Source organism: Hemitrygon akajei, chromosome 24 (assembly GCF_048418815.1).
Source record: "Hemitrygon akajei chromosome 24, sHemAka1.3, whole genome shotgun sequence".
Classification (NCBI taxonomy): Eukaryota; Metazoa; Chordata; class Chondrichthyes; order Myliobatiformes; family Dasyatidae; genus Hemitrygon; species Hemitrygon akajei.
The window spans coordinates 7440278-7466289 of NC_133147.1; the positions used below are offsets into that span (position 1 = coordinate 7440278).

At 45.2% G+C, this 26012-nt stretch overlaps 1 protein-coding gene across 3 annotated transcripts in view; it reads right to left on the minus strand.

Moving 5' to 3' along the window:
• Positions 1 to 26012, minus strand: part of LOC140715834 (proto-oncogene tyrosine-protein kinase LCK-like) — a 95283-nt gene that overhangs the window by 22029 nt on the left and 47242 nt on the right. For all 3 annotated transcript variants that reach the window (XM_073028270.1, XM_073028268.1, XM_073028271.1), the window contains exons 6-9: positions 25748 to 25851; positions 23020 to 23169; positions 21735 to 21887; positions 14608 to 14787 (exon numbers count right to left, since the gene is read on the minus strand). In XM_073028270.1, coding sequence (XP_072884371.1) covers positions 14608 to 14787; positions 21735 to 21887; positions 23020 to 23169; positions 25748 to 25851 — 587 coding nt within the window. The remainder of the gene's footprint in view (positions 1 to 14607; positions 14788 to 21734; positions 21888 to 23019; positions 23170 to 25747; positions 25852 to 26012) is intronic.

Sequence of the window (26012 nt, forward strand, 5' to 3'; positions counted from 1 at the left end):
TGCCTTTATTAGTCGAGGCATGAGTTCAAGAACTGGGAAGTTATGCTGCAGCTTTATACGACTCTAGCTGGGTTGCATCTGGAGTATTGCGTTCAGTTCTGGTCACCTCATTACAGAGAGAATGTTGAGGCTTTGGAGGTGCAGGAGCCTCAGGACTCCCACCCCAGGTTCAAAGTTCAAAGTTCAATCTGAATTTATTATCAAAGTACATAACCCTGAGATTCATTTCCTTGTGGGCATACTCAATAAATCTATAGAACCATAACCACAACAGAATCAACGAAAGACCGCACTAATCTGGGAGTTCAACCAGAGTGCAAAAGATAACAAACTAAGCAAATAAAAAAAGATATAATAATAAAAAATAAATAAGCAATAAATATCAAAAACATGAGATGAAGAGTCCTTGAAAGAAAAACCATGGGTGTGGGAATATTTCTATGATGGGGCAAGTGAAGTTGAGAGAAGTTATCCCTTTTGATTCAAGAGCCTGATGGTTGAGGGTTAATAACTGTTCCTGAACCTGGTGATGTGAGTCCTGAGGCTCCTGTACTTCCTTCCTGATGGCAGCAGCGAGAAGAGAGCATGGCCTGGGTGGTGGGGGTCCCTGACGATGGATGCTGCTTTCCTGCGACAGCGGTTCACGTAGAAGCTGCTTTCCTGCGACAGCGGTTCACGTAGATGTTCACGTAGATGCTGCTTTCCTGCGACAGCGGTTCACGTAGATGTGCTCGGTGGAGGTGGCAGACTGGGCCAAGTACACCACTTTTGTGGGATTACCCCTCAGACATCAGGCTCTTGAACCTAAGGTTTGCCAGCTGTTTCTACTGGCCTCCACACTCTACACACAGTCCTGGCGTTTATTATTTCAAATTTACTGCAGTCTTGTTCAATTAAATAGAAGTGGTGACTTTTTTTTATTATTATTGCTTTGCTGTTTAAGAGATAATAGTGGGGAATGGTTCACCTTACAAGCTGAACTCCACCTAATGACATTAATGTGTGTTCTGGCAGTGTGCTCACAGTCCAGCACTGACAATGTTTTCAGTTCCAACCCTTGGATTCACCCTTCCTTCATTAACCATGCAACCTTCCTCCACAATACTCCCAGCCAGTCCCGTTCCAATGACAGTGCCAAAATGCAGTTGTTAGCAGATTCAAGGTCAGTTTTCTTCACTCAAACACATGTCCCCAGGGATCTGAATTTATCCAGCTGAAGTACATTCAATTTAGATTGATTCTTACCATAGAGAGTGCATTGCATCATGACCTTTCCCCAAACTCCAATCCTTCCCCGTTTAAATTTGGCTTTAGACACCATCATGGGCCAGAATCAGAGTTCACTTAATCTGCTCCAAAAACACCTCAATCAGCAATATGGCTTCTTCACATGAGCTTACCAATTAACACAAATTAGCATCAAAATGTGACACTTCCATGCTGTGTATTCAGAATGCAGCAGAAATTGGTGAGACAGGCCAACTTAAATCCAGTTAGGATTTTAGCAATTAGTGAAGAGTTCTTTGATCTCTTGTTTCTCAGGAAAAGAGGAAAAGTTCTAAAGATGAACTGGTAGTTCAAAGCCCCTGTACAGCCCACCTCTTAAAATCTGACCCTACGTCCCTGTCATGAGAGATGGAAAGGGGTACAGCCAGCCAACAGGGCTCTGGCGAAGTTTCACAGGCCAATTCCCTGTACAGGGGATACAATGGATTGCAGAAACACTGATGAACTCCAGCCAGACCATCGACTTTGTGAGAAGAGGCTCATTATCGAGTGAGCGGATGTCACAGCGTAGGGAAAGTCATCAGGATCCTGTAGAGCCAATGACTCTTTTGTCACTAAAGTCACTAACTACTTTGGGTAGCTGAACGTGAGAACCATGTACCAGGCAGGAAAGTCCACCATCATAGAGATATTGTTGAAAGGATGAGTTATATCAAGCAAAACCAACATCAGAATCTTCGACTCAGATGTTGAAACAGTGTTCCTAAATGGCCCTGAGGCATGGAAAACAATAAAGGAGACACTGCAAAAGCTGCTGGCTTTCAACCATCAGTGCCTGAGAAGAATCCTAATCATCAGATAGACTGACAAAGTAACCAACCGACACCGTGGGGAAACACCAACCAGGAGTCCATAGACACAATCGGAGATAGAAACATAGAAAACCTACAGCACAATACAGGCCCTTCAGCCCACAAAGTTGTGCCGAAATGTCCCTACCTTAGAAATTACTAGGCTTACCTATAGCCCTCTATTTTACTAAACTCCATGTACCTATATAAAAGTCTCTTAAAAGACCTTATCGTATGGAGGTGGATTGTCCACACCTTGAGGAATCCAACCAACAACATCACTGGGCAGGCATTGCAATGGAATCCCCAAGGAAAGAGGAAAAATGGGCATCCAAAGAACACATGGAGGAGAGAAGTCAAGGCTGAAATTAGACGATGGGGGCTCTCCTGGTTCACCCGTAAGAAACTGGCTCAGAACAGAGGACGGTGGAGATGGAAGGTCATCGTTGGTCTGTGCTCCACTGGGAGCTGAGGGCCCAGGAAGAGGAAGAAGGAGAAGAAATACAACCTATCCACACAGAACACTCTTACATCTTTCAAAAGGGCAAACCCTCGCAAGGCATCAGGCCCCAATGGGGTACCTGGTAGGGCTCTGAACACCTTGGCTAACCAATGTTTAAGGACATTTTCAATCTTACACTTCTACAGTCAGAGGTTCCCACTTACTTCAAAATCATCCCAGTGCCCAAGAAGAGCAGGGTGAGCTGCTTCAATGACGACCGTCCAGTCGCACTCACATTGACTGTGATGAAGTGTTTAGAGAGGTTGATCATGGCCAGAATCAACTCCTACCTAAGCAAGGACCTGGACCCACTGCAATTTGCCTCTCACCACAATAGGTCTACAGTGGATGAAATCTCACTGGCTCTCCACTCGGCCTTGGATCACCTGGACAATCGCAATACCTACATCAGGCTGCTGTTTATTGATTAGAGCTCAGCGTTCAACACGATCATATCCTCATTTCTAATCAACAAGTTCCAAAACCTGGGCCTCTGTACCTTCCTCTGCAAGTGGATCCTCACTGGAAGATTACTGTCTGTACAGGTTGGAAATAACATCTCCTCCTCACTGACAATCAGCACTGGCACACCTCAGGGGTGTGTGCTTAGCCCACTGCTCTACCCTCTCTACACTCACAACTGTGTGGCTAGGCATAGCTCGAACGGCATCCATAAATTTGCTGATGACGCAATTATTGTTGCCAGAATTTCAGATGGTGATGAGGAGGCATACAGGAGTGAGATAGATCGGCTGGTTGAGTGGTGTCACAGCAACATCCTTGCACTCAACATCAGCAAGACCAAGGAACTGATTGTGGACTTCGGGAAGGGGAAATCAAGGGAACACTCACCAGCCTTCATCGAGGGATCAGAAGTGCAAAGGGGAAGCAGTTTCAACTCCCTGGGTGCCAACATCTCTGAAGATCTATCCTGGGTCCAGTATATTGACATAATTACAAAGAAGGCATGACGGTGGTTAAATTTCATTGGGAGTTTGAGGAGAGTTGGTATGTCACCAAAGACACTCGTAAGTTTCTACAGACATTTTGTGGAGAGCATTCCAACTGGTTGTATTCTATCTGGTATGGAGGGGCACTGCACAGGATCGGGAAAAGCTGCAGGAAGTCATAAGCTCAACCAGCTCCATCATGAGGACTAGCCTCGCAGACACCTTCAGAAGGCAGTGCCTCAAAAAGGCAACATCCATCATTAAGGACCATCGTCTCTCAGGTCAAGGCCTGTCCTCATTGCTACCATCAGGGAGGAGGTACAGAAGCCTGAAGGCACACACTCAATGATTCAAGAAGCTTCTTACTCTCCACCTTCAGATTTCTGAATGGGTAATGAACCCACGAACACTACCTCACAACCTTCCTCCCTTTTTGCACTACTTATTTAATTTAATTTTCTTTCTTTGTATTTACTTATTGTAATTTATAGTCCTTATTATTGTCTATTGCAAAGTACATAATATCATGGCATATGCCTGTGATATTAGGCCTGATTCACCTTTCTGTATGTATGTCCTTGATGGTTGGTAGGCTCATGCCAGTGTCATGTTGGGCAGTTTTGACCGTCCATTGTAGAGCCTTCCTGTCTACCCCAGTGCAGTTTCATACCAAGCAGTTTCCTATAGATACTTTATAGATCCCAAAGGAAATTGCAGTGTCACAGTAGCATTGCAAGTGCACAGCTATACAAATAATAGAAGAGCAATAAGAAAGAATAAAAAATGTTACCTCAGACAGTCTAGCAGGAGGGGGTCATCACTTCCCTGGCTATAGGTTGACTCATTATAGAGCTTAAAGGCTGAGGGTAAGATCGACCTTATGTAGCGCTCTTTGGAGCAGCATACTAGTCTTAGTCTATACTAAACATGCTCCTCTGTTCAGCCAAGGTGGCATGCAGAGGGTGAGAAACATTGTCCAGAATTGCCAGGATTTTCTGTAGGGGTCCTATGTTCTACCACAGCCTCCAGTGTGTCCAGTTTGACTCCTATAACAGAGCCAGTCTTTCTAATCAGTTTATTGATAGACATGGAGTCTAGGACCAGAGGGCACAGCCTCAGAATAGAGGAGTGGTCCTTTAGATCGGAGATGAGGAGGAATTTCTTTAGCTGGAGGGTGGCAAATCTGTGGAATTCTTTGCCATAAACATCTGTGGAGGCTAAGTCATTGGGTATAGTTAAAGTAGATGGTGGTAGTTTCTTGATTGCTGTTGAAATTTATGGGGAGAAGGCAGGGGTTGAGAAGGAAAATAAATCAGCCATAATGGAGCAGACTAGATGGGCTGAATGGCATTATTATATGTCTTTCTCCTGACCCTTGGTGGAGATTCATCCTACAAATAAGCCAGAGGGTTATTCAGTCAATTTACAGAAGAGACGGTGATCTAACAAACAGGACGTAGATACAATGACTTGTAACTGACCAGTAGTAGCTCAGGAATGAACTGACCTGCGTGGAAACGTGGTTACTGTACACACTCACAGGGCATGTGTGCTTTAAAAAAGCATTCATTACTTATGCCCCATGTACCTGAAGTGAATATTTCCGCTGAGGAAGCACTGCGTGGACAGAAGCCACATCCTGGTGGGTCTGTGAGCACAGAGAGACCAGCCCAGGTAACGGCAGCAGATACCATTTCCTGAGGGGTGTTAGTGAACTGGACGGGTTACTGTGACAGGCTGGTCACTCTTACTGATGCTAAAAAAAGATTTTTTTTAAAACAAAAAGCTTAGCTTTATCTGTCATGTGTACATCGAAACACACAATGAAATGCATTGTTTGTGTCAAATCAAATCAGAGAGGATTGTGCTGGGAGGGGGTTAGCCCACAAATATCACCAAGCTTATGGCACCAACGTAAAATGCCCTCAACTTACTAACCCTAACAGGTCCGTCTTTGCGATGTGGGAGGAAACCAGAACCGGAAAATAGCACATGGTCACGGGGAGAATGTACAAACTCCTTACACACAGCGGCAGGACTTATACCCTGATCCTACAGCTGGCCCTATAAAGCGTTGTGTTAACTACCACACTACTGTACTAAATATTGCAGAGGGTGGTTTCGACCCAGCAGCCTCTGGGTTCGGGGCCCAGCAGGCTTCCACTCTGCACTAGCTCTTCATTCTAGATTTAGTAAGCCTAAATTCCTCGGGTGCTTTGGGGCAATGTTTGGACTTGCAGACGGTTCTGAGTTCAGATGATTTGCAACAGGTGGGGTTGGATCACATGGTCACACCTCCCCACAGTGACACCAGAAACCACGAGGCTCAATTCAGTCCTCAAATCAGCCACTGAACAACATGATTTATAAAAAGCAACACGCACAGAATGCTGGAGAAACTCAGCTGGTCAGGCAGCATCTATGGAAACGAACAAACGAGACCCTTCTTCAGCACTGAGAAGGACGGGGAAAGATGCCAGAACAAAAAGCTGGTGGGGGGGGGGGGTGGGGTGGAGAAGGAGGTTAGCTGGAAGGTGAGAGGTGAAGCCAGGTGGGTGGGAAAGGTCAAGAGCTGGAGAGGAAGGAATCTGATAGGAGAGGAGAGTGGACCATTGGAGAAAGGGAAGGAGGAGGGGACCCGGGGAAAGTGATAGGAGGTGAAAAGAGGAAAGACTGGGGAATGGGGGGGGTGGAATTTGTTTACTGGAAGAGTCGGAGGGCAGCAGAGGTCACAGAGGAGGAGCAATGAGAGATTTATAAAAATCCATCTGAACCTGACTATCGTATGGACCTAGAAGCACCTTTTCTGGCTCCGAGTTCACTGGACGATGCTAATATTCATACTCTCATATTTTAAAAAATTGGGTTGAATTGTAATGTTTGCAGCCTTAGAACAAACAAGGATTGTTACTGAAGATACATTTGATTGTCTGCAGTAACAATTCTTGTCTATGACACATGCTGGATATGAACAAAGGCTCTCACTTGAAAAACAACCTCTGACTGTGGGGTGGAGCTTCCGGAGGTAACTTGGCTCCCATCTCATTCCTTTGTAGAGTTGGCTGTGTCTTTTTTTTATAAATAGAATTCAATAGCTGAATTTCCAGGCAATCTTTCATCTCGGGAACACCAAAAATTAATTAAAAGTGGAGAGATGATGATAATAAACTCTGTTGTATGAGGATTGAACGAGATAGGACCGAGGCTGCGGTCTGCAACTAGTGGACTGCTGGACGGGCTGCAGTGATGCCTGGCGATGTGAATTTCACGTCTGGATCCTGCTTGCTTGCTTTCACGATTTGATTTTTTTTTCTGCACGCTGGGTGCTTGATGGCCTGCCTTTGTTTTGAACGGGTTCTACTGGGGGTTCTTTGTTTTGTGGCTGCCTGTAAGAGATGAATCTCAAGTTGTATGAAGTATACATACTTTGATAACAGATTTGTTTTGAACTTTGAAATTGTTTTGGAACTTTCTGTTTGGAGTGAAGAAGGATGAGAGGTGACTCGATAACTGTAAACAAGATGATAAGAGGCATAGATTGAGTGGACAGCCAGAGACTTTTTCCCAGGGTGGAAATGGCTAATACGAAGGGGCATACTTTAAAGGTGATTAGAGGAAGGTATAGGAGGGGAATGTCAGAGGCAGGTTTTTTTTACACAGAGTGGTGGGTGCATGGAACGTACTGCCAGAAAAGGTGGTACAGGCAGATACATTAGGGACATTTATGAACCTGTTAGACACATGGATGATAGAAAAATGGAGGGCTGTGTTAGAAGGAAGGGTTAGATTCATGTTAGATGAGATTAAAATGTTGGCACAACATTGTAGCCCGAAAGGCCTGAACTATGTCCTATTATTCATCGACGGGAACTGAAACCTGGCAGCATTTTCTGACACTTGTTTGGCGCAGTAGTGGAAACTGTAAGCAGCTGCCAACTCCTGGGAGTGCACATCACACACAACCTCTCGTGGTCCCTGAACACTTCTTACACTGTCAGGAAAGCTCGCCAGAACCTTGAGCTTCTGAGGAGGCTGAAGAGAGCTGGACTTTGCTTGTCCTTACGTCATTCTACAGATGAGCAGTATGGACCATCCATACTCATGTCATTCTACAGATGAACAGTATGAACCATCCGTACTCACGTCATTCTACAGATGAGCAGTATGGACCATCCATACTCACGTCATTCTATAGATGAGCAGTATGGACCATCCATACTCACGTCATTCTATAGATGAGCAGTATGGACCATCCTAACAAGCTGCATCACCCCACGGGGACAGACTGGACGGCTCTACAATGGGAAGTCAAAACTGCCCAATGCATCTCACCGGCACCAGCTACCCACCGTCAAGGACACAGATACAGAAAAAGGTGCTGGAAGAGGGACAGTAGCATCATGAATGATCCAACCCATCCTGTTCATCCCACTCCCATCAGGGAGGAGGCTACGTAGCATCCACCCCAGGACCACCAGACTCAAACAGTAGGGCTGATCAACACCTCCGCCCACTAACACACCCCTACACACCCCCAACCACCACTACTCTATCATTTCCTGTCAGTCACCATACGTACAGACACTCCTGTGCCTAGAGATATTTTATGAACATATATAAGATTAGCTTACATTCATAGATAGATTGTATGTATATTTATTGTTTTTTTATTATTGTGTCCTTTATCTTATTGTGTTTTTATTGTGTAGCATTGGATCCAGAGTAACAATTATTTCATTCTCCTTTACACTTTCACTGGAAGTGACATTAAGCAATTTTGAATCTTAAAGGTTTGCTTCCTCAAGCCATCAGCATCAGCGCAGTCCACAGCATTCTATCTTTCAATTCCAGGGCAGAGTTCGGCACCCAGACCAAAGAAGGGAGATAAAAATCTTCTCACCCAGCCAGTGAATTGTCTAACAACACCAGCCCTTACACAGGAAATGGTAGTTTTACACCAATATCCCCTGGTTCTCATTAACGCGAGGCAGCACTGGGTACTGAATCAGATAATTATATATGATGTGTCCGAAAATAGCTCCTCTAAATATCTCAAGTGCAAATTCAGAAGGAGTGTTTCTCATAAATTAAACTCAGTAGGAACAGCAGAAGTATTCTGAGTGTACACTGTAAGCATTTGTTCATTGTTTTCTCAGTGTGGTGGGGTATGTACTGTAAGCCACATACAGTAGGCAGAATGCCTTCATTAGAGCTTTGTATCTTGAAACTTTCTGACAATCACATTCACCAAAGTACATGACTATCAGGCTTGTTCCTACTAACGCCTCTCAGCCTACACGTGCAGGAACTTCCCAGTCTCCACCCAGTTAATAGGATTCACCTGCTGCTCATTCCAGACTCATCGCCTGCAGCCTATTTAAACCCAGTCATCATCCACCGTCCCTGTTCACCCATTGAGCGAGCTGGGCTCAGCCAGCTGCTGCTCTTTCACTCTCCCTGCCTGAAGTTGATCTTGTTGCCTGTTGTGTTTGGTTTCTGTTCTCTCTTGTTTTCTGCCCCCCTCGTGGCTTGTAATTCTGCTGTCTATTAATAAAGTTATCATTTCAAATCAAATGGTTCAATTTAATATCAGAGAATGTATAACCTGAAATTCTTACTCTTCACAGATATCCGTAAAACAAGAAACCCTAGGGAATTAATGATAGAAACATCAGAGCCCCAAAGCCATCCCTTCCCTCTCCACCCTCCCATTGTTTACTGCTAAATTATCTCAGTTCTCTGCTTTTGGGTCCGGCTTCCTCCACATTTCCTGACGTGACAGGCAAATCAGTTAGAATATGGCTTTCCCAACCTTCCTTATGCCATGAAGCAAGGAATCCATGGACCCAGGGTGGGAAACACTGAGTTAGAACTTTAACGTTGCACGTATTCTCTTCTCAAACCTGCACAGACACTTTGAGGTCTCAAAGAGCTGCATTTGGTACGCTTGTTGTCGTTGGTTGTAGTATTTAGTTTAAAAGTCAGGAAATCAAGTTACAGATGTATCAAACTTTGGTTAGGGCACACTTGGTATATATTGTGTGCAGACAATGTGGAAGCTTTGCAGGGCTGTGGAGAAGGTTCACCAAGATGTGTCTGGTTTAGACAGTATTGGCAATAAGGAAAGACTGGATGGATGATTTTCTCTGGAACATTGGAGTCTGGGGGTGAGCTGAGAGAGATTCTTAAAATTATGAGAGGCAAGGATAGAGCAGATAGTCAGTGTCCTTGTTTTCAGGATAGAAATTACAAATAATACAGAGTGCAGACTTTAAGTCAAGAGGGGAAAAATTTGAGGGAGATTGCAGATCAGGTTTTCTTTTACACAGATTCTGGTAGGTGCCTGGAACAAGCTGCCAGAGACATAATACGAACCGATACAATAGAAATGCTAAAAAGACATTTAGACAGATGCATAAAGAGACAGGAAATACAGAGACACACAATATGGGGCAAAAGTCTCAGGCACATATATATAGCTCGGGAGCCTAAGACTTTTGCTCAGTACTGTAGTAATTTTATGTATTGCACTGTACTGCGGCCACAACAAAAAAAACAAATTTCATGACACGGGAGTGATGATAAACCTGATTCTGATATGGGTCTCTACTGTGGATTGAGAGTGGGAAGGAAACAGGGAGATGGGAATCACCGCAGGGAAAGGAGGAAAGGGAGAGGGGAGGGAGTGGGAAGCACCAGAGAGACATCTTGTAATGATCAATAAACCAGTTGTTTGGAATCAAAAGACCTTGCCTGGTGTCTCAGGGTTGGGTGTGTCTGCACCAAAGCCACCCTCCATCTAGTCCTTGGCATTCTTTCTACCCCCGCCCCATCCCACCCCTCCCACTCCTTCTCTGCCACCTGTCCCACACCCCTCTCGTGGCGCTCCACTCTCATCAATTCCAACGTCCTTTGCTTCCGCCAGATTTACATTCTCGCTCTCTGCTCCACGTTGACAAACAGAGTACCGTGGAAAAGTCTTAGGCACCCTAGGCTATAGATATGGGCCTAGGACTTTTGCGCAGTTCTGTAGACTATGTGTAGGCAGAGTGGATTAGTTAGTTTGGCATCCTGGTCAGTGCAGACATAACAGACCAAAGAGCCTTTTCCTGTGCTGGGCTGTTCTATGTTGTGTGTAACATTGTACGAATTCAGTGAGGGGTGACCTCATTGAAACCTAGCGAATGTTGAAAGACCTTGATGCAGAATCTCACCTCTCCTGGAAGTTCCGGGAGTCTCCCACATATCGATAGCGGCTCCCTGACGCCCGCAAATTATATACAATATCCCAGAAATCGATTTTTTTGAGAGCGAGCGAGTGAGAGAGAGAGCGCACGAGAGAGAGAGCACCATGGCAGAGTGTTCCAAAAAAAAAGAAAATATAAAACGTACTTCATCCCAGACTACACTAATACTACCCCTACCACTAACACTACCCCTGCCTAATAGGGGTAAAAAATAATGACAGTGTTACTCGCTGCACTGTGCAACAGTGACTTTTCTATTGCCCATGATGGGTTAAATCACTGCTGAGGTGAGTTTAATAGGTGTCATTTGTTCATTAGTATAGCTAACATTATTTAAACTAGCTGGCTAGCTGCTAAGGAGCTATTCTATTGCATACATCCCATCTCCTGCAAATCGATGGTACTACCTCCCTGAAATGAGTTTTTGCAGGGTGGGATGTCTGTTAATGTAGTGGATGTAGAAAGGATGTTTCCTATGGTGGGAGAGTCTAGACCAGAGGACACAGCCTCAGAAAAGAGGGATGTCTTTTTAAAACAGAAATGACGGGAAATTTCTTTAGCCAGAGAGTGGTGAATTGGTGGAATTCATTGTGAGAGGGGGTTGTAGAGGTAGTGTGGAATAGGCTGTCAGCTCTTTGAGCTTCGCCGCTCAGCAATCCCCCGATTTAGTCCTAGCCTAATCACGGGACAATTCACCTACCAACCTTTAAACTGTGGGAGGAAACCCAGAGTTCCCAGAGGAGCCTCATGTGGTCACGCGGAGAACGTACAAACAGGCCTTGGCAAGAATTGAATCCGGGTCGCCGGTACTGTAAAGCGTTGTGCTAACCACTATGCTGCTGTACCCTCCGTAAGGCAGAGGTTGATCGATTCTTGATTAGTCGGGCATGAAGGGACATAGGAAGAAACAGGAGACTGGGACTGGGAGGGAAAATGGATCAGCCATGATGAAATGGCAGAACAGACTAGAAGGGTCAAATGGCCTAATTATGCTCCTGTATCTTATGGTCCTATAATTTCATTGGACTGCTTTTTACAGAATGGAAATTTCACTACTAGGACTTTGTCCTCAGTCTGAGAGCTGTCATCTACCTGATTGTTGATAAAATCATTAATTAACTCTAAGGAAAATTTATGTTTTCCTTTTGGCGATTGTATTGCTGCAACATTTATAGTTTCTGCCAAAAGCGAGTTTGAACACAAACACACTTCTCCAGGGATTTTTGTTTCCCATGGAAAAGAAATGTCAGTCATGTTTCTCAAAGAAAATCCGTGTGCAGAACCATAAACTAATCTGGCGATTATGCAACAGGAACAAACACTTAGTGCCTGATCACTCAAAGTCTTTGTATGCAGAGTTATTGACTCTGACATTACAGAGCTGCTCTAGGTTTAGTGCGTTCAAGTACAGCTTCGCCTAGTGAAGTTGGAAACAAGAGCTCCAGCAACAAGATGACCTAATTTACTGCAGACGCAGGCAGCTTTGCTCACACCCCACAATATCATTGTTCCCCTGCAACATTGGATTGTTTGTCATTGGTCTTCACTCTGCAGAAACTGTCACAAACACTTCAGACGAGATCAGTGAGGCGCTGGTAAATTAGGTTGCAGGTGAGAGACGGAGGGGCAGGAAACAGAAGGACTTGGACAGATTAGGAGAATGGGCACAAAAGTGGCAGATGGAATACCGTGTTGGGAAGTGTATAGTCATTGCACTTGGGTAAAAGGAATAAAAGTGTAGACTATTTGCCTGACGGGGAGAAAATTCAAAAAATCCAAGGTGCAAAGGGACTTGGGAGTACTCGTGCAGGATTCCCTAAAGGTTAACTTGTAGATTGAGTTGGTGGTGAGGAAGGCAAATGTGATTTTAGCATTCATTTCGAGAGGACTGAAAATAAAAGCCAGGATGTAATGCTGGGGCTTTATAAGGCACCGGTCACACTGCACTGTGAGTATTGTGAGCAATTTTGGGGTCCTTATCTAAGAAAGACCATGCTGGCATTGAAGAGGGTCCCGAGCTGGTTCACAAGAATGCTCCCAGGAATGAAAGGGTTAACGTATGAGCTGCGGTTAGATCTAAAATCAAGGATGCAATGCTGTGGCTTTCTCAGACATTGGACAGACTACGTTTGGAGTATTGTATTCCATTTTGGGCCCCCATATCCGGGGAAGGATGTGCTGGCATCGGGGAAGTCCCAGATGAGGTTAATGAGATGATCAGGGCAATGAAAGGGTTCACACATGAGAAGTATTTGGTGGCTCTGCTGGAGTTTAGGAGAATGAGGGTGGATTGTATTGAAACCTATCAAAGGTTGAATTGGTCCATTACCCTTGTTAACGAAGGTGCAACAATGCAGGTGTTATATTCAACAGTTCAGGAACACCTTCTTCCTCTCCGACATCAGATTTATAAACGGGAAATGAACCCGTGAACACACAAAAACTGCTGGAGGAACTAACAGGTCAGGCAGCTTCTATGGAAAAGAGCACACAGTTAATGTTTTGGGCCGAGACCCTTCAGCAGGACCTGTTTACTCTTTTCCATAGACGCTGCCTGGCCTGCTGAGTTCCTCCAACAGTTTGTGTGTGTTGCTCGAATTTCCAACATCTGCAGATTTTCTCTTGTTTGTGAATGAACCCATGAACTCTACCTCACTATTTTTGCTCTCCCTTTGACCTACATATCTATCTTTTCTTTGCAGTTTAAATGGCTCAGCACAGACTAGATGGTCTGAAAGGCCTGTTTTTGTGCTGAAGCTTTCTCTGACTCTATACTCTAGGCATTTTTTTGTAAATATTGTGTAGTGAACGGTCCTGTTGCTGCAAAGCATCGAATTCCACAACATCGAGTATGTCAGCGACGGTGAATTGGATTCGGATTCGGATTCTGCTGAAAGCTGCCTCAGAGGTGGTTCTTCCGCTGGAACCCAGTGGAGTGCAGGCATTTCAATTTGAGTTTAATTGTCATTCAACCATACATGAATACATCCAAACGGGACAGAGTTACTACAGGGTCAAGGTACAAAACACAGTACCAACATGCACACACAGCACAAAGCACACATAGCACATACAAAATAGCAAGCGCCATAAAGTACATTTGATGCTGAAACCCGGTGAGCGGGGCTGCTGCTATCAGCAGTGGCCGCAATATTAACAGGGAGCCTGCAGAGTGGACCTGCTTCTTCAAGCCATGGACTGCAGCCCGTCTTTACCTCAAGGCCCCATTCTCCGTTTTTCATCTGGGATACATGCTGACATCACCGTGACACGATGGAGAAGGGGTCCATGGACCCTCGGTTAATGGCAGGCGGCAGTGGTGCTGGGAGCTGGAAACTTTCAAAAAATCTAACAAAGTAAACAAAAAATCTAACAAAGTAAGTTACCAGTCTTACATGGGAGGTGAGAAAATGCACAAAGGCCTTTTGGCATCTTGCCAAAGCTAATTCAGACCCGGAGGCAGGTTCACCACGAGTCTTTGCAACAATAGTGGAATCCATTAGCATGGAAGAGAAATGGGGGTAGGGACAAGGGGCAAAGAAATGGGAAAAAATATTACAGAGATATTAACAAATCAAAGGAAAATGGACCCAAGATACTGTTTAGATGGTACTGTACAGTGTATAACAATCCTGTACTGTGGCTCCCCTCCCACCCCCATACCAGACAGTAATGCAGCCAGCTAGAATGTTCTCCATGGTACTCCTGTAGAAATTTGTGAAATACCAAATCTCCTCAAACTTTTAATGAAATACGGACACAGTTTTGCCTTCGTTAATATGTGGGCAATAATAATAATGATAATAAAACAGGAGGGTTAGGCCATTTACCATTCGCCATGTACTCTGTGATGATGTAGATTGGTTCCTCAGTGACCACGGCGTTGAGTTTCACCAGTCTGTAATGTTGTAATGTCTTCATCAAATTGGCTTCAGCGAGGAATGAATCAGCTGACATGCTGCCAGTCTTCAGACATTTAATGGCAACTTTGGTGTAGTCGTTATAGTAACCTGCGAATATAGACATAGACAATGAATATTCCATTTGCAGAATGTTCATTTGATCTCACTTTCTTGTGTTGGACAAATGAGGTATATAGAACATAGAACAGTAGAGGCCCTTCTGTCCAAGATAATGTGCCAACCTTTTAACCTACTCTTAAAATTTGTCCAGTCCCTGACTCCAGGTCTGAAAAGTGTTTGACTCTTTATTACCTCTGTAGGAGCGATTAGGAATGAAAATAAAAAATGTCATTGTCAGTAACTGAGTGGCGGGGTGGAGATACATCTCTACCAAAGGAGGTGTAAGGCACTCTTCCCCCCGTTAGCCTGCAGGTCACCCTTAGGCAAGGTGTAGCACCTACTTGGCCACTGATCAGGGTCTCATGAAGCCATGGGAGTGGGTGGTGGATGGTCATACGAGCAGCTGGTACATATCACAAGACCTGGTTTTGCCACCACTGACGTCAGACAGACAACCTCTGAAGAGTATTGAAAATCACAAGCACGGGCAAATCTGCAGATGCTGGAAATCCAAGTAACCCACAAAATGCTGGAGGAACTCAGCAGGTCAGGCAGCATCTATGGAAAGGAGTAAACAGTCGAGGTTTTGGGCTGAGACCCTTCTTCAGGACTGAGAAGGAAGGGTGAAGATGCCAGAATAAAAAGGTGGGGGAAGGGAAAAGAGGGTAGCTGGAAGGTAATCAGTGAAGCCAGGTGGGTGGGAAAAGTCAAGGGCTTGAGAAGAAGGAATCTGATAGGAGCGGAGAGTGGACCATAGGAGTAAGGGAAGGAGGAGGGGATCCAGGGTATTGATAATGGCTGGGGTCACCCATTGCAATTTGCCTATTGCCACAATAGGTCAATGGCAGACGCAATCTCAATGGCTCTCCACACGGCTTTAGACCACCTGGACAACTCAAACACCTACATCAGGATGCTGTTCATTGACTATAGCTCAGCATTTAATACCATCATTCCCACAAAACTGATTGAGAAGTTGCAGAACCTGGGCCTCTGTACCTCCCTCTGCAATTGGATCATTGACTTCCTAACCGGAAGACCACAATCTGTGAGGATTGGTGATAACATATCCTCCTTGCTGACGATCAACACTGGTGCACCTCAAGGGTGTGTGCTTAGCCCACTGCTCTACTCTCTCTAAACCCATGACTCTGTGGCTGGGCATAGCTCAAATGCCATCTATAAATTTGCTGATGATGCAACCATTGTTGGTAGAATCTCAGGTGGTGACGAGAAGGCGTACAGGAATGAGATATGCCAACTAGTGGAGGGTGTCGCAGCAACAACCTGGAACTCAACGTCAGTAAGACGAAAGAGCTGATTGTGGACTTCAGGAAGGGTAAGATGAAGAAACACCTACCAATCCTCATAGAGGGATCAGAAGTGGAGAGAGTGAGCAGCTTCAAGTTCCTGAGTGTCAAGATCTCTGAGGTCAACTTGGTCCCAACATATCAATGTTTTTATAAAGAAGGCAAGACAGCAGCTATACTTTATTAGGAGTTTGAAGAGATTTGGCATGTCAACAAATACATGAAAACCTTCTATAGTTGTACCATGGAGAGCATTCTGATAGGCTGCATCACTGTCTGGTATGGAGGGGCTACTGCACAGGACCGAAAGAAGCTGCAGAAGGTTGTAAATTTAGTCAGCTGCATCTTGTGTACCAGGCTACAAAGTACCCAGGACATCTTCAGGGAGCGGTGTCTCAAAAAGGCAACGTCTATTATTAAGGACTTACAGCACCCAGGGCATGCCCTTTTCTCACTGTTACCATCATTGAACTGCTGCTAAATTAACAAATTTCACATCACATGCTGGTGATAATAAACCCAATTCTGATTATGATTCTTGTTAATACACTGCCCAGAAGAAGGCAATGGCAAACCACTTCTGTAGAGAAATTTGCCAAGAATCATATTACGGTCAAGACCATGATCACCCAGGTCATATGACACGGCACATATGAACGAACATTTGTCAGTGACAAGTTAATAATTGACACCATTAGCAATTTACCAGATCTGTTTTAAATTTCGACCATGCACAGATTTGGAATCCCACCAGTTTTGACCAACTCCCCTACCTCACACCTCATGGGTCCACCACAGGCCAGACAGATGTTCCTTTTTAACACTTTGAAAATAAAATATAGCAGCAGCCGACTCCCTGCCTTACAGTATCAACCACAGATCTGGCCTTTAGCACCTCAGCTATTCTTAGGTGCAGCAGAAAATAAGTTCAACAATGCCATTCTGCAGTGAAGCCATCTAAACATTATAATCCACTCTAATCCTGAAGAGATCAAAGATCAAATTGCTCTATGAACTTTGGTGAACCTGTTGGCACCTGGTTAATGACAGAATATTTGCCAATATTGTGTGATAAGGGAAGTCAAAGTTTTCACCTGTGTAATTATCTTTGCACTGTCTGTACAGGAAGGGGATACCCACTGTCCCATGAGCTCCTTTACATTTTTCTAATCCATTACATTCAACAACACAACAGCAACCTCTCCGCTTTGCAGAACACCAAGTCTGGAGTGTATGAAATGCACAGAGATTTCCCTGCAGAACTTTATCTATAACTAGTCTTTAAAAACATGAGAAAGTCTGCAGATGCTGGAAATCCAAAGTAACGATGACAAAACGCTGGAGGAACTCAGCAGGTCAGGCAGCGACTACGGAAGTGAATGGGCAATCGACATTTTGGGCCAAGGCACTTCTTGAGGGCTCAGAAGAAAGAGGGCAGATGCCTGAATTAAAAGGTGGGGGAGTGGAAAGAGGCAAGCTGGAAGGTGATCAGTGAAACGAGGTGGGTGGGAAAAGTCAAGGGCTGAAGAACAAAGAATCTGATAGGAGAGGAGAGTGGACCATATGACAAAGGGAAAGAGGAGGGGACCCAGGGAGAGGTGATAGGCAGGTGCAAAGAAGTGAAGGGTCATAATGGGGAATAGAGAAAGGTGGGAAGGGGAAATTGATATTCATACTATCAGGTTGGAGGGTACCCAGATGAAATATAAGGTGGAAACACGAGGAAAACACGAAGGGTCTCGGCCCGAAACGTCGACGGTGCTTCTCCTATAGATGCTGCCTGGCCTGCTGTGTTCCACCAGCATTTTGTGTGTTTTGTTGTTTGAAATATAAGGTGTTGTTCCTCCGCGGAACAGAAATGGAAATTGAAATTAAAATGTTTGGCCATCGGCAAGTTCTACTTTTGGCAGATGGAACGGAGGTTCTTGACGAAGCAGTCCCCTAATTTATGACGGGTCTCACCAGTGTAGAGAATGCTGCATCAGGAGTGCCAGACACAATAAACGACCCCAGCAGATTCACAGGTGAAGTGTTGCCTCACCTGGAAGGACTGCCTGGGGCTCATAATTGAGATAAAGGAGAAGGTATATGAGCAGGAGTGGCTCTTAGACCACGTGTTGGGATAAGTGCCAGGAGGGAGATGAGTGGGGAGGGATGAACAGACAAGAGAGTTGCAGAGGGAGTGACCCCTGCAGACAGCGGGGGGATTACCTTTTATTTAAATAAAAAACCTTTTATTTCTGTTATGAATGTTGGGATACCTAATGCTGAGAACTGTCTCCAACATGTTTTTTTTCTCTTGGGGTAAGAAGCACAGAACATCTGCAAAGCCTCTGAGGAAGTAACAGGCAGGATAGACAAAGGAGAATTGGTGGTCGTTGTTTTACTTGGACTTTAAAATGGCCTTTGTCAAGGTGCTACACATGAGGCTATTTAACAAGATAAGAGTCCATGGAATTACAGGAGAGCTGCTAGTATGGATAGAAGATAGGCTGACTGGCTGGAGGCAGAGAGTGGGAATAAGGGGGCCTTTTCTGGTTGGCTGCTAGTGACCAGTGGAAATCTGTAGGGGTCAGAGTTGGGATGTATTCTTTTCACTTCATATATCAATGATTTTGGATGTCGGAATTGATGGCTTTGTGGCCAAATTTTGGATGTTACAAAGAAAGGTGGTGGGGCCAGTAGTGTTGTGAAAGCAGGGAGTCTGCGGATAAGAAGAAAGGGCAAAGAAATGGCAGATGGAATATGATGTAGAGAAGTCATGCACTTTAACAGAAGGAATGAAGGCATAGTCTATTTTCTAAAAGGGGAGTGAATTTAGAAAGTAGAGGTGGAAAGGGAATTGAAAATCCTAAATTTTAACTTGAGATTGAGTCAGTAATAAGCAAGGCAAATACAAAGTTAGCATTCATTTCAAAAGGACTAGAATATTAAAGCAAGGATGTAATGCTGAGGCTTTATAAGGCATTGGTCAGACCACACTTGGAGGATCGTGAGCAGTTTTAGGCCTTTTATCTAAGGAGGGATGTGCTGGCATTGGAGAAGGTCCAGAGAAGGATTATGAGAATGATACTGGGAATGAGGCGTGAGGAGCGTTTGATGGCTCTGGGTCTGTACTCACTGGAGTTTAGAAGAAAGAAGGGGTTGCATTGAAACCTATTGAATATTTAAAGGTCTAAAGAAAGTGGATGTGGAGAGGATGTTTCCTATAAGGGGGGAGTCTAGGATTAGAGTGCACAGCCTCAGAATAGAGGGGCATTTGTTTAGGTGAGGAGGGATTTCTTTAGCCAGAGGGTGGTAAATCTGTGGAATTTGTTGCCACAGATGGCTGTGGAGGCCAAGTCACTGGGTCAAAGCAGAGGTTGGTAGATTCATTATTAGTAAGGACATCAAAAGTTCAAGAAGGCAGGAGAGTAGGGTTGAGAGGGAAAACAAATCAGCCATGATTAAATGGCTGAGCAGACTTGATAGGCTGAATGACCTAATTCTTCTCCTATGACCTATGGTCTTATGAAGACAGACACAGAAAGAGAGCAGAGCTTTGAGATTGCTCTGCGTGAGGATTGCCCTCACACTGCATCTCCCAGTTCGAGTCAATTGATGGTTGTGTCCATGAGAAGAACTGGAAGTGAGTGAATCCTGACCAGCATCCTCAGAGGAAATAGCAGAAGAGAGAAGGATCACCTTGATTTCTCACCACCTTCGGGTTGTGAAGAGTGAAGCAGGATGTATGAGATAACAATCAGGCATCCGTTACCATGACGAAACGCACATCTGCACTGCAGCCAGGTGGTGCTCTTTCTTACAGACCATCATGCTTCACCACAGTAACCTAATTTACCATGTGTATTTGTCACCTACACTAGTGACATGGGAGAGAAGTAGCTGGCATGTTAGTGAGCAGTGAAGAAGGTTGTCCAAGGTTCCAACAGAATCTAGATCAATTCAAAAATCAGGCCAAGGAATGGCAGATGGAATTTAACTTCAAAAAGTGCAAAATGATCCAGTTCAGGTAGTTAAACCAGGGCAGGGCTAACACAGTGAATGATAGGGCTCTGGTGAGTGTTGTAGAACAGAAAGACCCAGGGGTATAGTGGAGGCACAGGTGGACATGTGGTGAAGAAGACATGCCTGTCGTCACTGGTCAGGACACGGTGTACAAGGACTCTGGACCACTGTGGGCAGCTCCGGTCACTATGCCCCAGGAAGGATGGGATCAGGTCAGAGAGGGTGTGGAAAAGTTTCACAGGGATGTTGCAGGAATAGCAGAGCTTGAGAGACTGGACAGGCTGGGATTGTTTTCCCTGGACTGAAGGAGGCCAAGGAGGTTAATAAAATCACGAGGGGTGGAGTGAGGGCTGATGTTCATAGTCTTTCCCTCAGGGTAGAGGAGTCTACAAACTGGAGGGCATAGGTTTCAGGTGTGAGGGGAATGATTTAAAAGAGACTTTAAATGTTCCCTGAGGGGCTACTTATTCACCCAGAGGGTGGTAGGTATATGCAACAAGATGAGGTTGTAGAGGTAGGTATGATTACAACATTTAAAAGACATTTGGACAGGTACATGGATAAGAAACGTTTAGAAAGATATGACCAAATGCCGGCTCAGGTAAACACCTTTGATAGTATGGATGTGATGGGCCGAAGGGACTGTTTCTGTACTCATTGTGACTCAGGATCAGCAGTTCAAACAGAAGCTAGACTCCTGTGATACAGGGTGTTAGCTGGTGTTTGAACTTCATGGAATCTTAGCTTTGTTCTGTACTTAAAGGAACTTCACATCAGAACAAAGAACAATTGAAGTTGATGGGAGACAGAAGCAGTCTGACAGAGTCCCTTCACGTAGGTGACACTCAGTAGTCACCAGCACCCTACAGAACTCGTCTAATGGTTCTAATTCCACTATAGGGGGTGTGGATATCACGCACAGAACTTAACCAATGGTTCCAATGCCTCTATAGGGGGTGTGGACACCATCTACAGAACTTGTCCAATGGTTCCAATGCCACTATAGGGGGTGTGGACACCACCTACAGAACTTACCCAATGGTTCCAATGCCTCTATAGGGGGTGTGGACACCACCTACAGATCTTGTCCAATGGTTCCAATGCCTCTATAGGGGGTGTGGACACCATCTACAGAACTTACCCAATGGTTCCAATGCCTCTATAGGGGGTGTGGACACCATCTACAGAACTTATCCAATGGTTCCAATGCCTCTATAGGGGGTGTGGACACCATCTACAGAACTTATCCAATGGTTCCAATGCCTCTATAGGGGGTGTGGACACCACCTACAGAACTTACCCAATGGTTCCAATGCCTCTATAGGGGTGTGGACATCAATGACAAAGCCAGCATTTATTTCCATACAGTTTGCCTTTGGGAAGGTGGGTGGGTGGTGATGGGGGTATCAACTGCTGCTCTGGAGAGCATTAATGCATACATTGCATAGTTGTTCATGTCCTAACTCCACCCAGGACTGCAGAAACGCAGCTACATCCTGTGCTTGAGTTACTAGAGTTGATTCCATGTTAACGGCACACTCTGGTATGTTTGATTGCCACAGGAGGGGCAAGAGCGATCAGTTAGGGGAGCAATCATCTTCTGAGGTCTTCACTTACCCATCCACACCTCCCCGAACTGCCCGGCTCCCAGCTTCTGCACCAGCTTCAGGGACTCTCGTGACACCTCCCACTCATCGTGCCACCATGGCTTCTGCGGTTTGTGAGTCTGACAGGGTTTCTTCAGGAGCTGACATAACCCATCGATGTGATCTGCAGACAGAATGAACTCAGTAAGTGGAGAGCAAGACATGGACAGTTCCGCTCTCAAACTGCTTCTGGGCATGGTGTCTGGTGTCAGGGACGATGAGGCAGCTTCGAACAACCCTAATATCCCCTCTGACCTCAGTCCTTCTTGTTTATATTTACATATTTAAATATTTAAAGCAGAGGTCGATAAGTTCTTGATTAGTCTGAGCGGTGAAGGTTATGGGAAAAGGCAGGAGAATGGGGTTGAGAGGGATAATAAATCAGCCATGTTAGAATGGCAGAGCAGACTTACTGGGCCGAATGGACTAATTCTGCTCCTATGTCTAAGGTCTTATGGTTTTATGTCCATCTCCAGCTGGGTTCTGATGGCAGAGAGTGAGAGCCCTGGACTGAACACCAGGATAAACCAAATTAGCAGGGTTTGGCTGGGCTGCGTTATGTTGGAGAAGAGGGGAAGGGTAAGAGCTGTTGCTAGTTACAAAAGGCCACCTCAGGACATGTTGGCAAGGGTTCCAGATCAAAAACTTTGCAGAGGTTCTTCCTGGGGCAGTGGGGATTGGCTCCTGTGAGCCTCCTGGATCTGCCAGTGTCAAGCTCAAAGAGAGGGGCCCGGGTCTTGAATTTTAGATTCAGATTGGGCTCCCTTGTCCCACCCAATCTGCAATCTCCACCAGTTTAGCTCCACAGAGAAACATCCTCATTGCTGCTCAGTACGGTGAGAGACGGAGCTTGTTTCTTGTTTCCCTCACCCTCTCTATGTACACGCCAATAGCCTGTACACAGTGCTGCCCGTGTGTTTGCAACACTACCCGTCCAGTGCTTGGCTGATGAAAATTAACGATACTGAACACCAGCCTTGGACAATTGCTACTGCTCGCCAATAATGGGGTGGGATGGATGTTGTGTGGACCCAGCTTAACAGGTTGTTATTCCTGGGTTTTCTCAAGGTTGATAAACCTCATCAACTTCTCCGTCTCTCCAGGGGGGTGGGGGAATAACCCGGGAGCACTTTTCCCATGGACTTGAAACCATTGGTGACTCCATTACCAGAAACAAGACTTGGTGCGTCAAGTGAAAATCTTTCAGAGGTGTTTAGAAGAGCAATGGTATATTGTTATTGTGAGCCCAGACTTACAGGAGTAATGATCGACCAGCTCATGCAGAGTATTAAAGGTTATCCGTGGGGAAATATAATATCCTCCTTTATCCAGAGAACGGATCTTATAGTGTTTCACCACGTCGCCTTGTTGTGAGTCGAAATCCCTCACAGAGAGTGAATAAGAACCTGTGCCCGAGACAAATGTATTTTAGAACATAGAACAGTACAGCACAGCACAGGCCCTTCGGCCCACAATGTTATACTAAATTTATAACCTAATCCAAGGTCAATCTAATCCTCCCCTCCTACATAACCCTCCATTTTTCTATCATCCACGTACCTACCTAAGAGTTTCTTAAATGCCCCTAATGCATCTGTATCCACCATCACCCCTGGCAGCGCGGTCCAGGTCCCACCACTCTGTAAAAATGTTATCTCTGACATCCCCCACTAAACTTTCCTCCAATCATCCTAAAATTATGTCCCCCTTGCATATCCTGTCCACTTGTCCTAGTATCACCAGCAAAGCCAGTCCGTTCACGCAGCGCACTGAGACAGGTTGTTAGCAGTGAGGACCCCATCACTGATCATCGATTCCCCTCACTAGCTGCCGAGCTGAAGGTAATCCATTTACCCAGGGCACTGTTTCCGGTTAGTTAGTCACCCTCGTATAATAAACTGGTATTTATTATACTTCAGCCTCTTGCACCCTTGTCATGTGCTGTTAACCTTTATGTGCCATATTACTGGCTGTTTCTTCAAGTCCAGATATAGAAGTCATTCAGTAGACGTGGGAGCAAAGTTGTTCTCATTGTAAATTGTGTGACTGTCCATCAGAGGAGCCAGTGTTGTATAATGTCATCTGCATCTGGGTAACCCCAGGTGCCTGAGCAGTTTTTGTCCATTCACCGGCTTAATGTAGTTTAATTGTCAGCGGAATGCTAGTTATCAGAGACTGCCACTAACCTTGAAACCTGCTGCGTTCCCCTCGGTGTTGAACCTACCGCATTGGTTCCCGCAGCCCCAGTGATCCAGGTTCGGTTCTGACCTCAGGGGATGTCTGTGTGGAGTTTGCATGTGAGCCTGTGAGCCTGTGGGTTTCCCCTGGGTGCTCCAGTTTCCCTTTGTCGCTCATGTTTGTCATAAACTCAAGGAACTCCAGTAAATTTCTTAAACATAATTTCCCGTCCATGTTGACTCTGCTTGAATTGTCTTCAAGGCTCCTTGGGAATGGATGTTGGCATGTAGCTGATAACATACGTTGAACATGGAACTGTCCAGCACAGTACAGGCCCTTTGGCCCACAATGTTGTGTTGACCTTTTAACATACTCTAAGATCAATCTAACCCTCCCTCCCACAAACCCTCCATTTTTCTATCATCTATGTGCCTATCTAAGGATTGCTTAAATGTTCCTAGTGAATCCACCTCTCTCACCACTCTTGGCAGAGTGTTCCATGCACCCACCAGTCTCTACCTAAAAAAAACCTGCCTTTGACTTCCACTCCTATACTTTCCCCAATCACCTTAAAATTATATCTCCTTGTATTAACTATCTCTGTCCTGGGGAAAAGTCTCTGGCTGTCCACTCCATCTGTGTCTCTTATCATCTTGTACACCTCTATCAAGTCACCTCTCATCCTTCTTCACTCCAAAGAGAAAAGCCCTAGTGTTGTGTATTTAATATTTCAATAATAGTTGAGTGATCTGATATACCTGCAAGGCGCTAGTGTAATCATGTATGCAATTAACTTATTTTTACATAACCTGTAATTAATTATTTAAACAAACAAGAATGCTTAATCAACCTGTATGAACAGGTTATAAGTAAAAAAAAGTGCACACATGATTACACTACCACATGATACATGCACACCTCGCTTAAAGTAAAGATGAAGTTACATCCGTTCAGACTCCTTTGAATTAATTTAATGTTTTGAAGTGACAAAACCAGTCCTCATAAGACATGCTCTCTGATCCAGGCATTTGCCTGGTAAATCAGATACAACTAAGGGTAAAGGGTCAGTGGAAAGTATGTCACATCAGTGTTTAACACAAGTGAGGACGGAGTTATTCCTTCTGGTCAGTTGTGCCTCATCACCGGTGTGTTATATCTGGTGGGATTAGAATCGATAACTGAGTTTTAACCAACAGGGTTGGCGGGTAGAGGCTTGTCTCTCTATCATCGCCATAGAGTACAGAAACAGACCCTTTAGCCCAACTAGTCCATGCTAACCTCAGTGCCCATCCAACTAGTCTCCGTTGTCCCATAACCCTCTAAACACTTCCCCGCCATTGACCTGTCCAATCTAGTATGAGTCTATTGAAATAGATGAGGTGACATGGCTAGCGTAAGATTATTACAGTGCTAGCAACCAGGGTTCAATTCCCGCTGCTGTCTGTGAGGACTTTGTACGTTCTCCCCATGACCGTGTGGGTTTCCTCTGGGTGCTCCGGTTTCCTCCCACAGTCCAAAGATGTAAGGGTTAGTAGGTTAGTTGGTCACATGGGTGTAATTGGGTGATGCCGGCTAGTTACCTTGCTGTATTTCTAAATAAACCTACTTACTAGTCAATTATTGCTTCTGGGGCAAGCTGTGGTTAATTACTGAGATATCAGCGTTAATCAGTGGCTGAGGCGGCACAGCCGTGCTCACTCATGTCACTCTATTTACAGTGATCCTTGGCCGCACTCTGGTCGGGCTGCTGAAGGAGTCACCCTACAGTGCGCACACTGGCCATCCCTCAGCCAGTGTGTGACCTACCTTTCGTGGTTTCACTCTCCCTGATCAGGTATGAGCCCTGCGTGTTGCCAGCGGCCAGGAGCTGTCGCTCAGCCTCCTTCCGGCTCAGACCCTGGAAAAACCACCTGGAAAGAGGAGAATGCTGAGAGTCAGAGACGAGCCCGTACACACTGAACCCCCGTGGGGAGAGAATCAGGAGTGAGCTCACATTTCTGGGAGTGGGACGTGAGGTGTGGGAGCGGACGCACCAATCCCCGATACACTGAATTCCTGGTGGGGAGGGGTG